General features: G+C 49.2%; 1 protein-coding gene across 1 annotated transcript in view; it reads right to left on the reverse strand.

Moving 5' to 3' along the window:
- Window positions 1–14,050, reverse strand: part of PLCD4 (phospholipase C delta 4) — a 244,806-nt gene that overhangs the window by 11,547 nt on the left and 219,209 nt on the right. The window contains exons 11-12 of the mRNA XM_078683514.1: window positions 5,850–6,028; window positions 3,686–3,818 (exon numbers count right to left, since the gene is read on the reverse strand). Of these exons, the coding sequence (XP_078539640.1) occupies window positions 3,686–3,818; window positions 5,850–6,028 (312 nt within the window). The remainder of the gene's footprint in view (window positions 1–3,685; window positions 3,819–5,849; window positions 6,029–14,050) is intronic.

Below are 14,050 nucleotides of genomic sequence, written 5' to 3' on the forward strand. Positions count from 1 at the left end.
ATGTATCCCAAAAAATCGCAAATTTTTTGCGATTTCTTAATATTCCTTATTTGCGAATAGCAAATTACGAATTTGCAATTAAGCAATAATTTCCCATTCATTTCTAAGGGCCAGGAGGCCCTTAGGAATGAATGGGAAGGTATTCTCAATTTACGATTCGCAATTTGAGAATCGCAAATTGAGAATATTTTCAAGGGTGTCATAAGGACATCCTGATGCACCCCTCAAATTTACATGTGTGCGCATATGGCGCAAATACATGCCCTAAGGGCATGTATGTACACCATATGGCACCTTCACAAATGCCAAAAAGTGCATTTGTGAAAGAAATCGCTAATTACCACCAACTTGAAGTTGGTGGTAATTTGCGATTTCTTAAGGAGGATTCGCTAAAATCAAATGCTTGATGCATAGCATTTAAGGAATCGCAAATTTTGCAATTCCTTAATTTTGCGATACAATTTTCTACATACATACCATTTAGCGAATTTTTAGTCGCAAACGCTGCTTTTTTGCGAATTGCGTTTGCGACTAAGAATTGCTTTGATACATCTGCCCCCAAGTTAATCCAACAGTGTTTTATTATTAGCTTTGTGTCACTTTGATTTCTTTATTTAAACTAGTGCGTAAAACATACTACAATTGTGAATATCAGTTGAATGGGAAGAGAATATTAACATAACAATGTTGAGAGATTATTTTATGTAATGTCACATTTGTTTCTTCAATAGTTTGTGTACATGACTGAATACAATGACGAGGATTTTAAATATTCCAGGGTTTGGGCGGTTTACCCTTTTTTCCATCCTTATGGACTGGTCATTTGGCTAATACATTTCCTTTTCTAAAACATTAAAACTCTGTTGAAAAATGATTGGTTTATATTAAATTTTTGTGATTGCTCATGTTAGACTGCCTCTTGACTCCACTCAAGTCTGACTGCTTTTGTCTGTTAAAAAATGCTGAGGCAGGGGTATTACTAGGAAAATACTTGAGTGAGTTTGTTGTTCAAGCCCTTATATAGATGACACTCATATACTTGAGTGAGTGAGTTTGTTGTTCAAGCCCTTTATAGATGACACTCATATACTTGAGTGAGTAAGTTTGTTGTTCAAGCCCTTATATAGACGATTCTCAAATTGAGATTCGCAAATTGAGAATAACTTCCCATTCATACCTATGGGCCTCCTGGCCCATAGAAATGAATGGGAAATTATTGCTTAATTGCGAATTCGCAATTTGCTATTCGCAAATAAGGAATATTAAGAAATCGCTAAAAATGTGCGATTTTTTAGATACATACCATTTTGCAATTCTCAAATAGCGATTCTCAAAAAAATCGCTATTTGAGAATCGCAAATGACACCGTCATTATACGCAATTTTCTGGTGAAATTCTAAGAATGAAGGCGGGATTTGCAAACTCAAGTAGTTAGTCTCGGCAATGACCAGAGCCGGGTGCTTTGAACTGGATGAACCCAAAATGCACCTCACTAGTTACCACTTAAAACAATCGGTCTATCATGTCAAATCCAATAACTCTCATGGAACTGCGCCACATTTGATAGATTTAATGGGAAACAAGAAGTTAGAATGTTATATGTTCTCGTTTCTAGGAAACATATCACCAGTATAAAGGGTTGATGTTCACGAGATCAGATCAAAACATTGAAATATTAGTTGAAAGAAGGGCTGGAGTGGAAGCCAACCACAAAGCTGTATACAGTACTGAGGGGAGCCGGGGAAGGGCCCATCTTACGGGCCAATAACTGTAACCAATGGCTTGGATGGACACTGCCACCATCACCTTAGCTTATGCGACCCCCCATCCGAGGTAAATATCCATAAGGAATGTTTTATGGCAACAGAAAGAGTTTAAAGACCGAGGGGCAGATTTACAAGCCCCTTGCGACACATTTACACCGCCGTTGCGTCACTTCTGTGATGCAGCTCTGGCATAAACCATTCGCCACGTTGCGCTGTATTTACAACCTGACGCATCTAGGGAGATGTGTCACGTTGTAAAGCCCCGCGCAACATGAAACCTGCGTCAGGTTTCATGTGGGTGTTCCGGCGCAGGGTGGGCGTTCTCTCGCAGGTACGCCTCGTAAAAGTGACGCGGTGAAATCTACAAGATTTCACTGCGTCTCTTTTACGGCCATGCTGCGTCAAAACCCTGCACCTGCTTGAAGCTGAGTGACGCAGCATGTCACAGGGCGCACCGAGCCTTGCTGGAGCCGCGTCGCAGACTCTAGCAATGCGCTGCCTTTACGCTGGAGGATGCAACACGCATCTGCCCACCGTGCGGCGCGGCGCATTGTCCATGCGGCACATCAGTGGTGGTGCACGGGTGGTTTTGCGTGTCTCAAGTGTTCTGGCGCATCCCTGCTGATTTGCAGAGATGCGCCAAAGTGATTTAACAGCAATCAGAGCACTGTGGGCATAAGGCACAAACAATATGCAAAAAAATCCTAACACAGGGACATGACCACTGGCACTGAACTCTAAGGCAGGGGGGCTCTAATCTTGAGGCACGGGTACATACACTGGGGGCTCCAGCAAAAGGCAAAGACATTTGAGCCATGAGACGTAAAACAGGCAGCTGCCATTGCACAGGCCACCAAGGAAGAGAACAGACAAAAGACAGAGTCCAAAGACAGGGGGCATTTATAACACACAGAGTCTAGGACAGGGACCCCTCCAGCTATTTCCTTCCAGACCAGACTGGCGTGCGGGCACATTGTGCCCGGATTGGCATGGCACCTGTGGCAAAGATGCATTTCTTTTCTAAGGAGCTGTAAGAGGTAAAGTCAACTAAACTCGATCTCACCTGCATTGTAGTGATTTTGAAATCTAAGCTCACAACTCCTGATCCTTGTGGGGCCCAGGATACCCTCGTCCTCAGGCTCTTCTGTCATTGACCTGTTAGGGTCAACTCCAAAACTCCAGAACTATGAAGGAGCTTCCATTAGTTTACAGTCCAGTTGGAACAGCTGTCAGATTTCTGGCTTTGCCACTTAACTTTCCATATCAACTGGATGCTTTTTACTAAACAGCAGAGAACCTCCTTCATCGAAAGTATATTTTCATCCTGCATTTGGCCAAATTGTCTATAGCAGTCGATTTGTTTCAAAATAATATAATTAGGTAAAAAGGTTTTTATTTGATTTTATTGATTATAATTTTTCCTAGTAATCATTTCATGTTTTTGTGATTTAAACTGTATTTGATGCTGCTGTGAATGTTAATATGGGCCTTTGGGTTTAAGTAAACTATTTAAAAATAAATAAATACACAAGTTAATTAACTGTTTTGTAGCTTCAATTCAGCCCTTACGAACGCTTCCAATGACCGATGGCAGAAAAGGCAATCTGAAGATGACACTTGTGCACTGGGGCATTGTGGGCTTAGGGTCGTGTTATCCTTTTAAACTACCCAAGCACTAGATGAAATAATGCCTGGCTTGTGAATGTAGAATAGTTTCCCATTGCATACTATGGTATATCATCATGCTCTGCCTTGGCCTCTCCCAAATTCTGCAAAGCTGTGAAACTTATTCCATTGCCCACAATTTTCCTGTCACGCGACAGAAATGGTGACATTGCAAAGAATATGGGTAACCTGTTAGATGTTCCTGGTCCGCCCTAGTCAGTCTAGTCGTGCCCAGGAAGCGCGTCTTCACTTACCGTTATTGTCGATGTACTTGGTCTCCAGCTTGGCCTGGTCCATGGGAACTCCATGGATTTCCACTTTCACTAGCGGGTCCACAATGTCATACTCGCTGTTCTCCACCTTGGGCAGCTGCTGGGCGCTGATGACCTGCAACCGCAAAACACAACCAGAGCGGGAGATGAATCCATCGCATTTGGTGTCAAACCTCCACTGAATCCGTTTTCGGACCATGGAAGGAAATGGTAGCCTGTGTGCCGTAAATGAAAGGCAGAACATCGATGGATGAGCTGGAGAGACCTACCACCAACCTGCAACCACAGGGTCTTAGGCCTATCCTCTCTGGAAGAAAACCACTCAATTTTAGATTTTGTGTAGCCATTACTATAAACATTTTATCCTTTAGATCTGTATTGCTTCCTGTACCTGCACTTGATAATCTTAAATTACTATGGCTTGGAGTCATAGCCTGTGAGATGGCTAGCCCAAGCCTATCATCAGAAGTATCAAACACACATATTTACAAGCCCCTATCGCCACCAGAGCGTCACTTTTAGTGATGTTATGGTGGCGAGAGGGGCTTTGCCGTGTTTACAAGGTAGCGTTAACCTCTTTGATGCTTATGACGAGCTCAGCTCGGCCTGAGGCACAGTGGAGCTGTGCTCATAACGAGCTGAGCTCGTCATAACTGCCGCGGAATGCCAACGCGGGGCTAATTCCCCTCATTTGCGGGCGTTCTAATGGAGTGGGCGGAGTCATGACGAGCCCAGCTCATCGTGCGCACAGCTGCAATGTGCAGCATGACGAGCTGGGCTCGTCACGAGCACCGCGTGCTGCCCCTCCTCCCCTGCACGGCGGGGGAATTAGCCCCGCATGGAAGAGGTTAAGCAAGTGCAGGGGGAAACGTAGGGCTGCACCATATTCTAGTAAATATGGTGCAGTCCTGCGTTTCTAATGTGACGAAATGTGTTGTTAGCCTTGATGACTTAATGACACACTTTATTGTAAATATTCCCCAGAAGGTGATGGGAGGTATATTTGTAATGAGTCCAACCGCTGAAAACTGCTCTGGGTAACATTCCAACCAATCGTTCTTCTCACCACCATTCCACCTTAGATTTGCCCCAAGTCATACGCCAATCAGCATTGACCCTGCTCTTTTCGGGCTGGACTCTTCCTACTGGGCAGGGTCGAGACTGATGTGCATATGGATGGGTAACATCTGGGGTAGCAAACTGAGCAAAAGAACGATGGTTGGAATGCTTCCCAAGCGATGGCAGTGGTTAGACTTATTACAAGCATCCTCTCATCATCTTTTGTGTGTTTGATCTACCATCAGAAGTAGCCAGTGGCAAATTGGATCTGGTTACCTCATTTGTCACAATTACTGGCAGACAGTGTTAAAACATGTGACCTCCATGGATCTGGAATATTTCTTGGGATTGAATTAGAACATTTTATGGCCACAATTAAGTTATTTCTAGTGGCTGTTCAATCTGGTACTGTGGTGTCTGATGTGACCCCTATTCTAGCGGCGACTACGCAGCAGATATTTCAGTATACATTGTGGTGCGTCTAGCGGTTCTGCCATTGGCAACACTACTTTAACCCCTTCCATGCGGGGCTAATTCCCCCGCCGTGCAGGGGGGGATGGGCCGCACGCGGCGCCGCGGTGCTCATGACGAGCCCAGCTCGTCATGCTGCACAGTGCAGCTGTGCTCATGACGAGCTGGGCTCGTCACGACTCCGCCCACTCCTTTAGAACGCCCGCAAAGGAGGGGAATTAGCCCCGCGTTGGCATTCCGCGGCAGTTATGACGAGCTCCGCTTGTCATGAGCACAGCTCCACTGTGCCTCATGACGAGCTGAGCTCGTCATAAGCATCAAAGAGGTTAATAGTCTCACAGTGACACGTGAGAGCATTCTCCAGAAGGGCACCTCCGCCAAGGATGGAAGAGAGATGCCACCAAGCTAAGTTGGTTAGAGACATTGTAAGGTTGCATTAGATGCTACTTTGCAGATGGCGACAGCGCTCGCCCATGACCCATACATTACCAGTCATGCTCAGCTAATCTGAAGGCAGGGAAAGCCGGCAACGTCCTTGTGCCAATTTAGAAGGACTAAGGAACTGGGATGTAAGCAGACAATACTCTATAAATAACACAGTGCAAAGCATTCTCACCTTTATGGTTAATTCGACGGGGGCGTAGCCATCCTGGTCCTCCGGCTGTTCCGGATTAAAGTTGCTGTCAATTTTCCGAAGGAAACTTGGTTTCAGAAGGAATCCACAGGAAGCATTCTGGTGAAAGAGACCATCACAGAGGTCCATTTCTACACCGGCCGTCTGGAAATTTAAGGCCACTGTAAGCAAAGCAAGAAGAAAATTCCTCAGCAAATGTGCCATTTGACAACACAAGCTTTTAAGACCACAACCTCCATCATACACCTGCAACTGAGTGGCTAGAATAACACTGCTTGCAGCCTTGGGTGTGATAAATACAGTGGTGTCCAGTGTAGATTCCGATGGAGTGGATTCCTGCAAAAATTCCAAAGATATCCAAATAGAAGGAAATGTGCATACAATAAGTCCTAGTATAGGTCATTTAAATATTTCATGATTTATATGAAATTTGTACTGGATCCAGCCCTTGTTGGCCTACTTTGGATGCCTGTTCCTTATGACTGGCTCTAGGGACCCGCCAACAGTTTGACAAACGCATCTGTCAAGATGCGCTTTTCTCGGATGTATGTCATCACAACGCATGCTTTTACTACGCATGCCTTTACAACGCAGGTTTTTCAACACAGGTCATTACAACGAGTTGCGTTGGGGGGCGCTGGATAGTGGAATAGTTTAATTTACTATTCCAACTCCAGTCCCCGTGGATAGTAGGGAAGGTTTTGGATAGTAAATTAAACTATTCCCTATCCTACAGCGCCCTCCAGCGCAAGTCGTTGTAATGACTTGCGTTGTAAATCCTGCGTTGTAATGGTAGTGCGTCATAAAAGTTGCGTTGTGATGGATGTTTCCACTTTTCTCACAGATACAGGTACCCCTTGAGCTATCACGATCACATCATCTGTCCTCTGTGTCAATGACATCCCACAGGTGTAGACCCAGGGCCTCATCAGCTTTGGTTGTACACCGGGGGCTATCTCATGTCAGAGGCAGCACCAGCATCAGGGCTTCATCCACTGATCCACTCTTTACTTCTACACTGGAGTTCCGCACCCAGACGACTAACTTTAGTCTCCTCTACAAGGCTGAGCTTTTTGAACCCAAAAACTGCCGTGATGGTCTTTTTCCACACAATGGGTCCTGTAACTCTTGGCTACAATGACACCCACTCACGGACTCCCTCTCACCAATGGCTTGGCCTTCTGATAAGACTAGAGTTAAAATCTTAATAGCTACTTCTCAGGCTGGGTGTGGTGACGAATATCATAATGAAAATATTGTCTGTCAGGATTATGTGTCCTAAATGTAGTTTATGAAAATATCAAACCATTCGGGTTACTAATAAAAAGTCTTGCAAAAGACCAATTTGGCCACAATGGGGCATAATTACAGCAGAATGGAGAAGCGTGGCATTAAGCAAACATTGCTGACACCACGCTTCTCCATTCTGAAAACGCAGGGGTGTGCACATAGACAATCTTTAAATGCCGTTTTGTAACTTCTATGTGTGCTGCTAGATGTTGTCTCATACAAAGGGTCAGTCTCGTCTTGTGTGAAGGTCTGCACAGGGACTGGCTCCAGAGCTTTTCTGTATCACACCCAGGGGATGGCTCCTGGACGCTCCTGTCTCACAGGATGTATGATGTTACTACGCGGTCAAAACACCGCAATACCATCACAACGCAGCTTTTAGTTACCACGACTTGCGCTGTAGGGTGCCGGGCTTAGGAATAGTATGATTTACTATTCCAACTCCAGCCTACGTACAGTAGGGAAGGTGTTGGAATAGTAAATCACACTATTCCTTAGTCTAGAGCGCCCTCCAGTGTAAGTCGTGGTAACGACTTTCGTTGTAAAATCTGCGTTGTGATGGTAGTGCGGTGTTTCGACCGTGTAGTAAAGGTTGTTTCCCGTCTCACACAAAGGGCCGGCCTAGCCCTGTGTGCTGGTCTGCACAGGGGCTGGCTCCAGTGCTCTTTCTATCACACAAATGGGGTCAGCGTATGTCTTCCACATAGCTGCTGGAGAGGAACCAATTGTGCTGAACTCTGGAGTGGCGGCTCCAGAGAGTCTTCTCTCTTGCACAAAGGCTCGGCCTAGCCATGTGCACTGGTGTACGGAGGGCCTGGTTCCTTTCCTCTCCTCCATTCCCAAGAGGAGTCAATCTAACCATGTGTCCCAGACAATGGATGGACTGTCTCCAGAGCTCTTCTGTCTGATATACACAAGGGTCTGTCTAACCATGTATGCTGGATCATGAACGGACTGTCTCTAGATCTCTCCTGTTTGTTAAATACAAGGGTCCATGTATGCTGGATAATGGAGAGGCTGGATCCAGAGCTCTCCATCACACCATGTGTGTTGGACTGTGAAGAGACTGGCTCAAGAGCTCTCCATCACATCATGCATGTTGGACTAAGAAGAGGCTGGCTCCAGAGCTCTCCATCACACCATGCGTGTTGGACTGTGGAGAGGCTGGCTGTAGAGCTCTCCATCACATCATGCATGTTGGACTAAGAAGAGGCTGGCTCCAGAGCTCTCAGTCACACCATGTGTGTTGGACTGTGGAGAGGCTGGCTGTAGAGCTCTCCATCACATCATGCATGTTGGACTAAGAAGAGGCTGGCTCCAGAGCTCTCAGTCACACCATGTGTGTTGGACTGTGGAGAGGCTGGCTGTAGAGCTCTCCATCACATCATGCATGTTGGACTAAGAAGAGGCTGGCTCCAGAGCTCTCAGTCACACCATGTGTGTTGGATTGTGAAGAGACTGGCTCAAGAGCTCTCTGTCACACCATGTGTGTTGGACTGTGGAGAGGCTGGCTGCAGAGCTCTCCATCACACCATGTGTGTTGGACTGTGAAGAGACTGGCTCAAGAGCTCTCTGTCACACCATGTGTGTTGGACTGTGGAGAGGCTGGCTGCAGAGCTCTCCATCACACCATGCATGTTGGACTGCGGAGAGGCTGGCTGCAGAGCTCTCCGTCACACCATGCATGTTGGACTGTGAAGAGGCTGGCTGCAGAGCTCTCCGTCACACCATGCATGTTGGACTGTGGGGAGACTGGCCCCAGAGCTCTCCATCACATCCTGCATGTTGGACAGTGGAGAGGCTGGCTGCAGAGCTCTCCGTCACACCATGCATGTTGGACTGTGGAGAGGCTGGCTGCAGAGCTCTCCATCACACCATATGTGTTGGACTGTGAAGAGGCTGGCTGCAGAGCTCTCCATCACACCATGCATGTTGGACTGTGGGGAGACTGGCCCCAGAGCTCTCCGTCACACCATGCATGTTGGACTGTGGAGAGGCTGGCTGCAGAGTTCTCCATCACACCATATGTGTTGGACTGTGAAGAGGCTGGCTCAAGAGCTCTCTGTCACACCATGCGTGTTGGACTGTGGAGAGGCTGGCTGCAGAGCTCTCCATCACATCATGTGTGTTGGACTGCGGAAGAGGCTGGCTGCAGAGCTCTCCATCACACCATGCGTGTTGGACTGTGGAGAGGCTGGCTGCAGAGCTCTCCATCACATCATGTGTGTTGGACTGCGGAGAGGCTGGCTGCAGAGCTCTCCATCACACCATGCATGTTGGACTGTGGAGAGGCTGGCTTCAGAGCTCTCTGTCACATCATGTGTGTTGGACTGCGAAGAGGCTGGCTGCAGAGCTCTCCATCACACCATGCATGTTGGACTGTGGAGAGGCTGGCTTCAGAGCTCTCCATCACATCATGCATGTTGGACTGCGGAGAGGCTGGCTGCAGAGCTCTCCGTCACACCATGCATGTTGGACTGTGGAGAGGCTGGCTGCAGAGCTCTCCATCACATCATGTGTGTTGGACTGTGAAGAGGCTGGCTTCAGAGCTCTCCATCACACCATGTGTGTTGGACTGTGGAGAGGCTGGCTTCAGAGCTCTCCATCACACCATGTGTGTTGGACTGTGAAGAGGCTGGCTTCAGAGCTCTCCATCACACCATGTGTGTTGGACTGTGGAGAGGCTGGCTCCAGAGCTCTCCATCACATCATGTGTGTTGGACTGTGGAGAGGCTGGCTTCAGAGCTCTCCATCACACCATGTGTGTTGGACTGAGGAGAGGCTGGCTTCAGAGCTCTCCATCACACCATGTGTGTTGGACTGTGGGGAGACTGGCCCCAGAGCTCTCCATCACATCATGCATGTTGGACAGTGGAGAGGCTGGTAGCAGAGCTATCCATCACACCATATGTGTTGGACTGTGAAGAGACTGGCTCAAGAGCTCTCTGTCACACCATGTGTGTTGGACTGTGAAGAGACTGGCTCAAGAGCTCTCTGTCACACCATATGTGTTGGACTGTGGAGAGGCTGGCTGCAGAGCTCTCCATCACACCATGCATGTTGGACTGCGGAGAGGCTGGCTGCAGAGCTCTCCGTCACACCATGCATGTTGGACTGTGGAGAGGCTGGCTGTAGAGCTCTCTGTCACATCATGTGTGTTGGACTGCGGAGAGGCTGGCTGCAGAGCTCTCCATCACACCATGCATGTTGGACTGTGGGGAGACTGGCCCCAGAGCTCTCCATCACATCATGCATGTTGGACAGTGGAGAGGCCGGCTCAAGAGCTCTCTGTCACACCATGCGTGTTGGACTGTGGAGAGGCTGGCTGCAGAGCTCTCCTTCACACCATGTGTGTTGGACTGTGGAGAGGCTGGCTGCAGAGTTCTCCATCACACCATATGTGTTGGACTGTGAAGAGGCTGGCTCAAGAGCTCTCTGTCACACCATGCGTGTTGGACTGTGGAGAGGCTGGCTGCAGAGCTCTCCATCACATCATGTGTGTTGGACTGCGGAAAAGGCTGGCTGCAGAGCTCTCCATCACACCATGCGTGTTGGACTGTGGAGAGGCTGGCTGCAGAGCTCTCCATCACATCATGTGTGTTGGACTGCGGAGAGGCTGGCTGCAGAGCTCTCCATCACACCATGCATGTTGGACTGTGGAGAGGCTGGCTTCAGAGCTCTCCATCACATCATGCATGTTGGACTGCGGAGAGGCTGGCTGCAGAGCTCTCCGTCACACCATGCATGTTGGACTGTGGAGAGGCTGGCTGCAGAGCTCTCCATCACATCATGTGTGTTGGACTGTGGAGAGGCTGGCTTCAGAGCTCTCCATCACACCATGTGTGTTGGACTGAGGAGAGGCTGGCTTCAGAGCTCTCCATCACACCATGTGTGTTGGACTGTGGGGAGACTGGCCCCAGAGCTCTCCATCACATCATGCATGTTGGACAGTGGAGAGGCTGGTAGCAGAGCTATCCATCACACCACATGTGTTGGACTGTGAAGAGACTGGCTCAAGAGCTCTCTGTCACACCATGTGTGTTGGACTGTGAAGAGACTGGCTCAAGAGCTCTCCATCACATCATGCATGTTGGACTGCGGAGAGGCTGGCTGCAGAGCTCTCCGTCACACCATGCATGTTGGACTGTGGAGAGGCTGGCTGTAGAGCTCTCTGTCACATCATGTGTGTTGGACTGCGGAGAGGCTGGCTGCAGAGCTCTCCATCACACCATGCATGTTGGACTGTGGGGAGACTGGCCCCAGAGCTCTCCATCACATCATGCATGTTGGACAGTGGAGAGGCCGGCTCAAGAGCTCTCTGTCACACCATGCGTGTTGGACTGTGGAGAGGCTGGCTGCAGAGCTCTCCTTCACACCATGTGTGTTGTACTGTGGAGAGGCTGGCTGCAGAGCTCTCCATCACACCATGTGTGTTGGACTGTGGCGAGGCTGGCTGCAGAGCTCTCCATCACACCATACGTGTTGGACTGTGGAGAGGCTGGCTCCAGAGCTCTTCATCACACCATGTGTGTTGGACTGAGGAGAGGCTGGCTGCAGAGCTCTCCATCACACCATGCATGTTGGACAGTGGAGAGGCTGGCTCCAGAGCTCTCCATCACACCATGCATGTTGGACTGTGGGGAGACTGGCCCCAGAGCTCTCCATCACACCATGTGTGTTGTACTGTGGAGAGGCTGGCTGCAGAGCTCTCCATCACACCATGCGTGTTGGACTGTGGGGAGACTGGCTCAAGAGCTCTCTGTCGGATGTATGACGTTACAACGCATACTTTTACAACGCCTACCTTTACATCGCAAGTTTTACAACGCATACCATTACAACGCATAATGCTTTTGGGCGCTGGATAGTGAATAGTTTAATTTACTATTCCAACTCCAGTCCCCGTGGATAGTAGGGAAGGTGTTGGATAGTACATTAAAACTATTCCCTATCCTAGAGCGCCTCCGAGCGCTATGCGTTGTAATGGTTTGCGTTGTAAAAGTTGCGTTGTAATGGTAGTTAGTTGTAAAAGTTTCGTTGTAAAGGCTGTATACCCTCTCTGTCACACCATGCATGTTGGACTAAGAAGAGGCTGGCTCCAGAGCTCTCCATCACACCATATGTGTTGGACTGTGAAGAGGCTGGCTCAAGAGCTCTCTGTCACACCATGTGTGTTGGACTGCGGAGAGGCTGGCTGCAGAGCTCTCCGTCACACCATGTGTGTTGGACTGTGGAGAGGTTGGCTGCAGAGCTCTCCGTCACATCATGCATGTTGGACAGTGGAGAGGCTGGCTCCAGAGCTCTCTATCACACCATGCGTGTTAGACTGTGGAGAGGCTGGCTGCAGAGCTCTCTATCACACCATGCATGTTGGACTGTGGAGAGGCTGGCTCAAGAGCTCTCCGTCACACCATGCCTGTTGGACTGTGGAGAGGTTGGCTCCGGAGCTCTCCGTCACACCATGCATGTTGGACTGTGGAGAGGTTGGCTCCGGAGCTCTCCGTCACACCATGCATGTTGGACAGTGTAGAGGCTGGCTGCAGAGCTCTCCGTCACACCAGGCATGTTGGACTGTGAGGAGACTGGCCCCAGAGCTCTCCATCACATCCTGCATGTTGGACAGTGGAGAGGCTGGCTAAAGTGCTCTCCGTCACACCATGCATGTTGGACTGTGGAGAGGCTGGCTGCAGAGCTCTCCATCACACCATATGTGTTGGACTGTGAAGAGGCTGGCTGCAGAGCTCTCCATCACATCATGCATGTTGGACTGTGGGGAGACTGGCCCCAGAGGTCTCCGTCACACCATGCATGTTGGACTGTGGAGAGGCTGGCTGCAGAGCTCTCCATCACACCATATGTGTTGGACTGTGAAGAGGCTGGCTCAAGAGCTCTCTATCACACCGTGCATGTTGGACTGTGGAGAGGTTGGCTGCAGAGCTCTCCGTCACATCATGCATGTTGGACAGTGGAGAGGCTGGCTCCAGAGCTCTCTATCACACCATGCGTGTTAGACTGTGGAGAGGCTGGCTGCAGAGCTCTCTATCACACCATGCATGTTGGACTGTGGAGAGGCTGGCTCAAGAGCTCTCCGTCACACCATGCGTGTTGGACATTGGAGAGGCTGGCTCCAGAGCTCTCCGTCACACCGTGCATGTTGGACAGTGGAGAGGCTGGCTCCAGAGCTCTCTATCACACCATGCATGTTGGACTGTGGAGAGGCTGGCTCAAGAGCTCTCCGTTACACCATGCGTGTTGGACTGTGGAGAGGCCGGCTCCAGAGCTCTCTATCACACCATGCATGTTGGACTGTGGAGAGGCTGGCTCAAGAGCTCTCCGTCACACCATGCGTGTTGGACAGTTGAGAGGTTGGCTGCAGAGATCTCCTTCACACCATGTGTGTTGGACTGTGGAGAGGTTGGCTGCAGAGCTCTCTGTCACATCATGTGTGTTGTACAGTGGAGAGGTTGACTGCAGAACTCTCCGTCACACCATGGTATGGTACCTTGGACAAGGTATCTTTTGTGCTACGCTGCGCATTTTAGGCACTATGCGCTTTTTGCGAGTTAATTCGTGGAAGCGAGCGCGTTTTTAAAATCTCCCTGTTTTGTGTATTCTTTCTTTAAAAATTTCCTTTTTTAACCCCTGATCTTAACTGTAATTATAGCGCATACTTGCACTATAATTGTCATATCCACCGCTGCTTCAGCGGGTTATTAACAGGTCCACACGTTTTGCAGCCATCTTGGGGGTAGGTAGGGACGTCTGGCCTCGCCATCTTGGTGAGCGCTCTGGTGCTCAGGCGTGCAGGCGAGTCCCCTATTTAAACCTGTCATGGAGACGCGCAGCGGTGACGCGCAGCCGGCGCGCCATATTCGCGCCGGAGTCAAGCCAGA

This window comes from Lissotriton helveticus, chromosome 3_1 (genome assembly GCF_964261635.1).
Source record: "Lissotriton helveticus chromosome 3_1, aLisHel1.1, whole genome shotgun sequence".
NCBI lineage: Eukaryota > Metazoa > Chordata > Amphibia > Caudata > Salamandridae > Lissotriton > Lissotriton helveticus.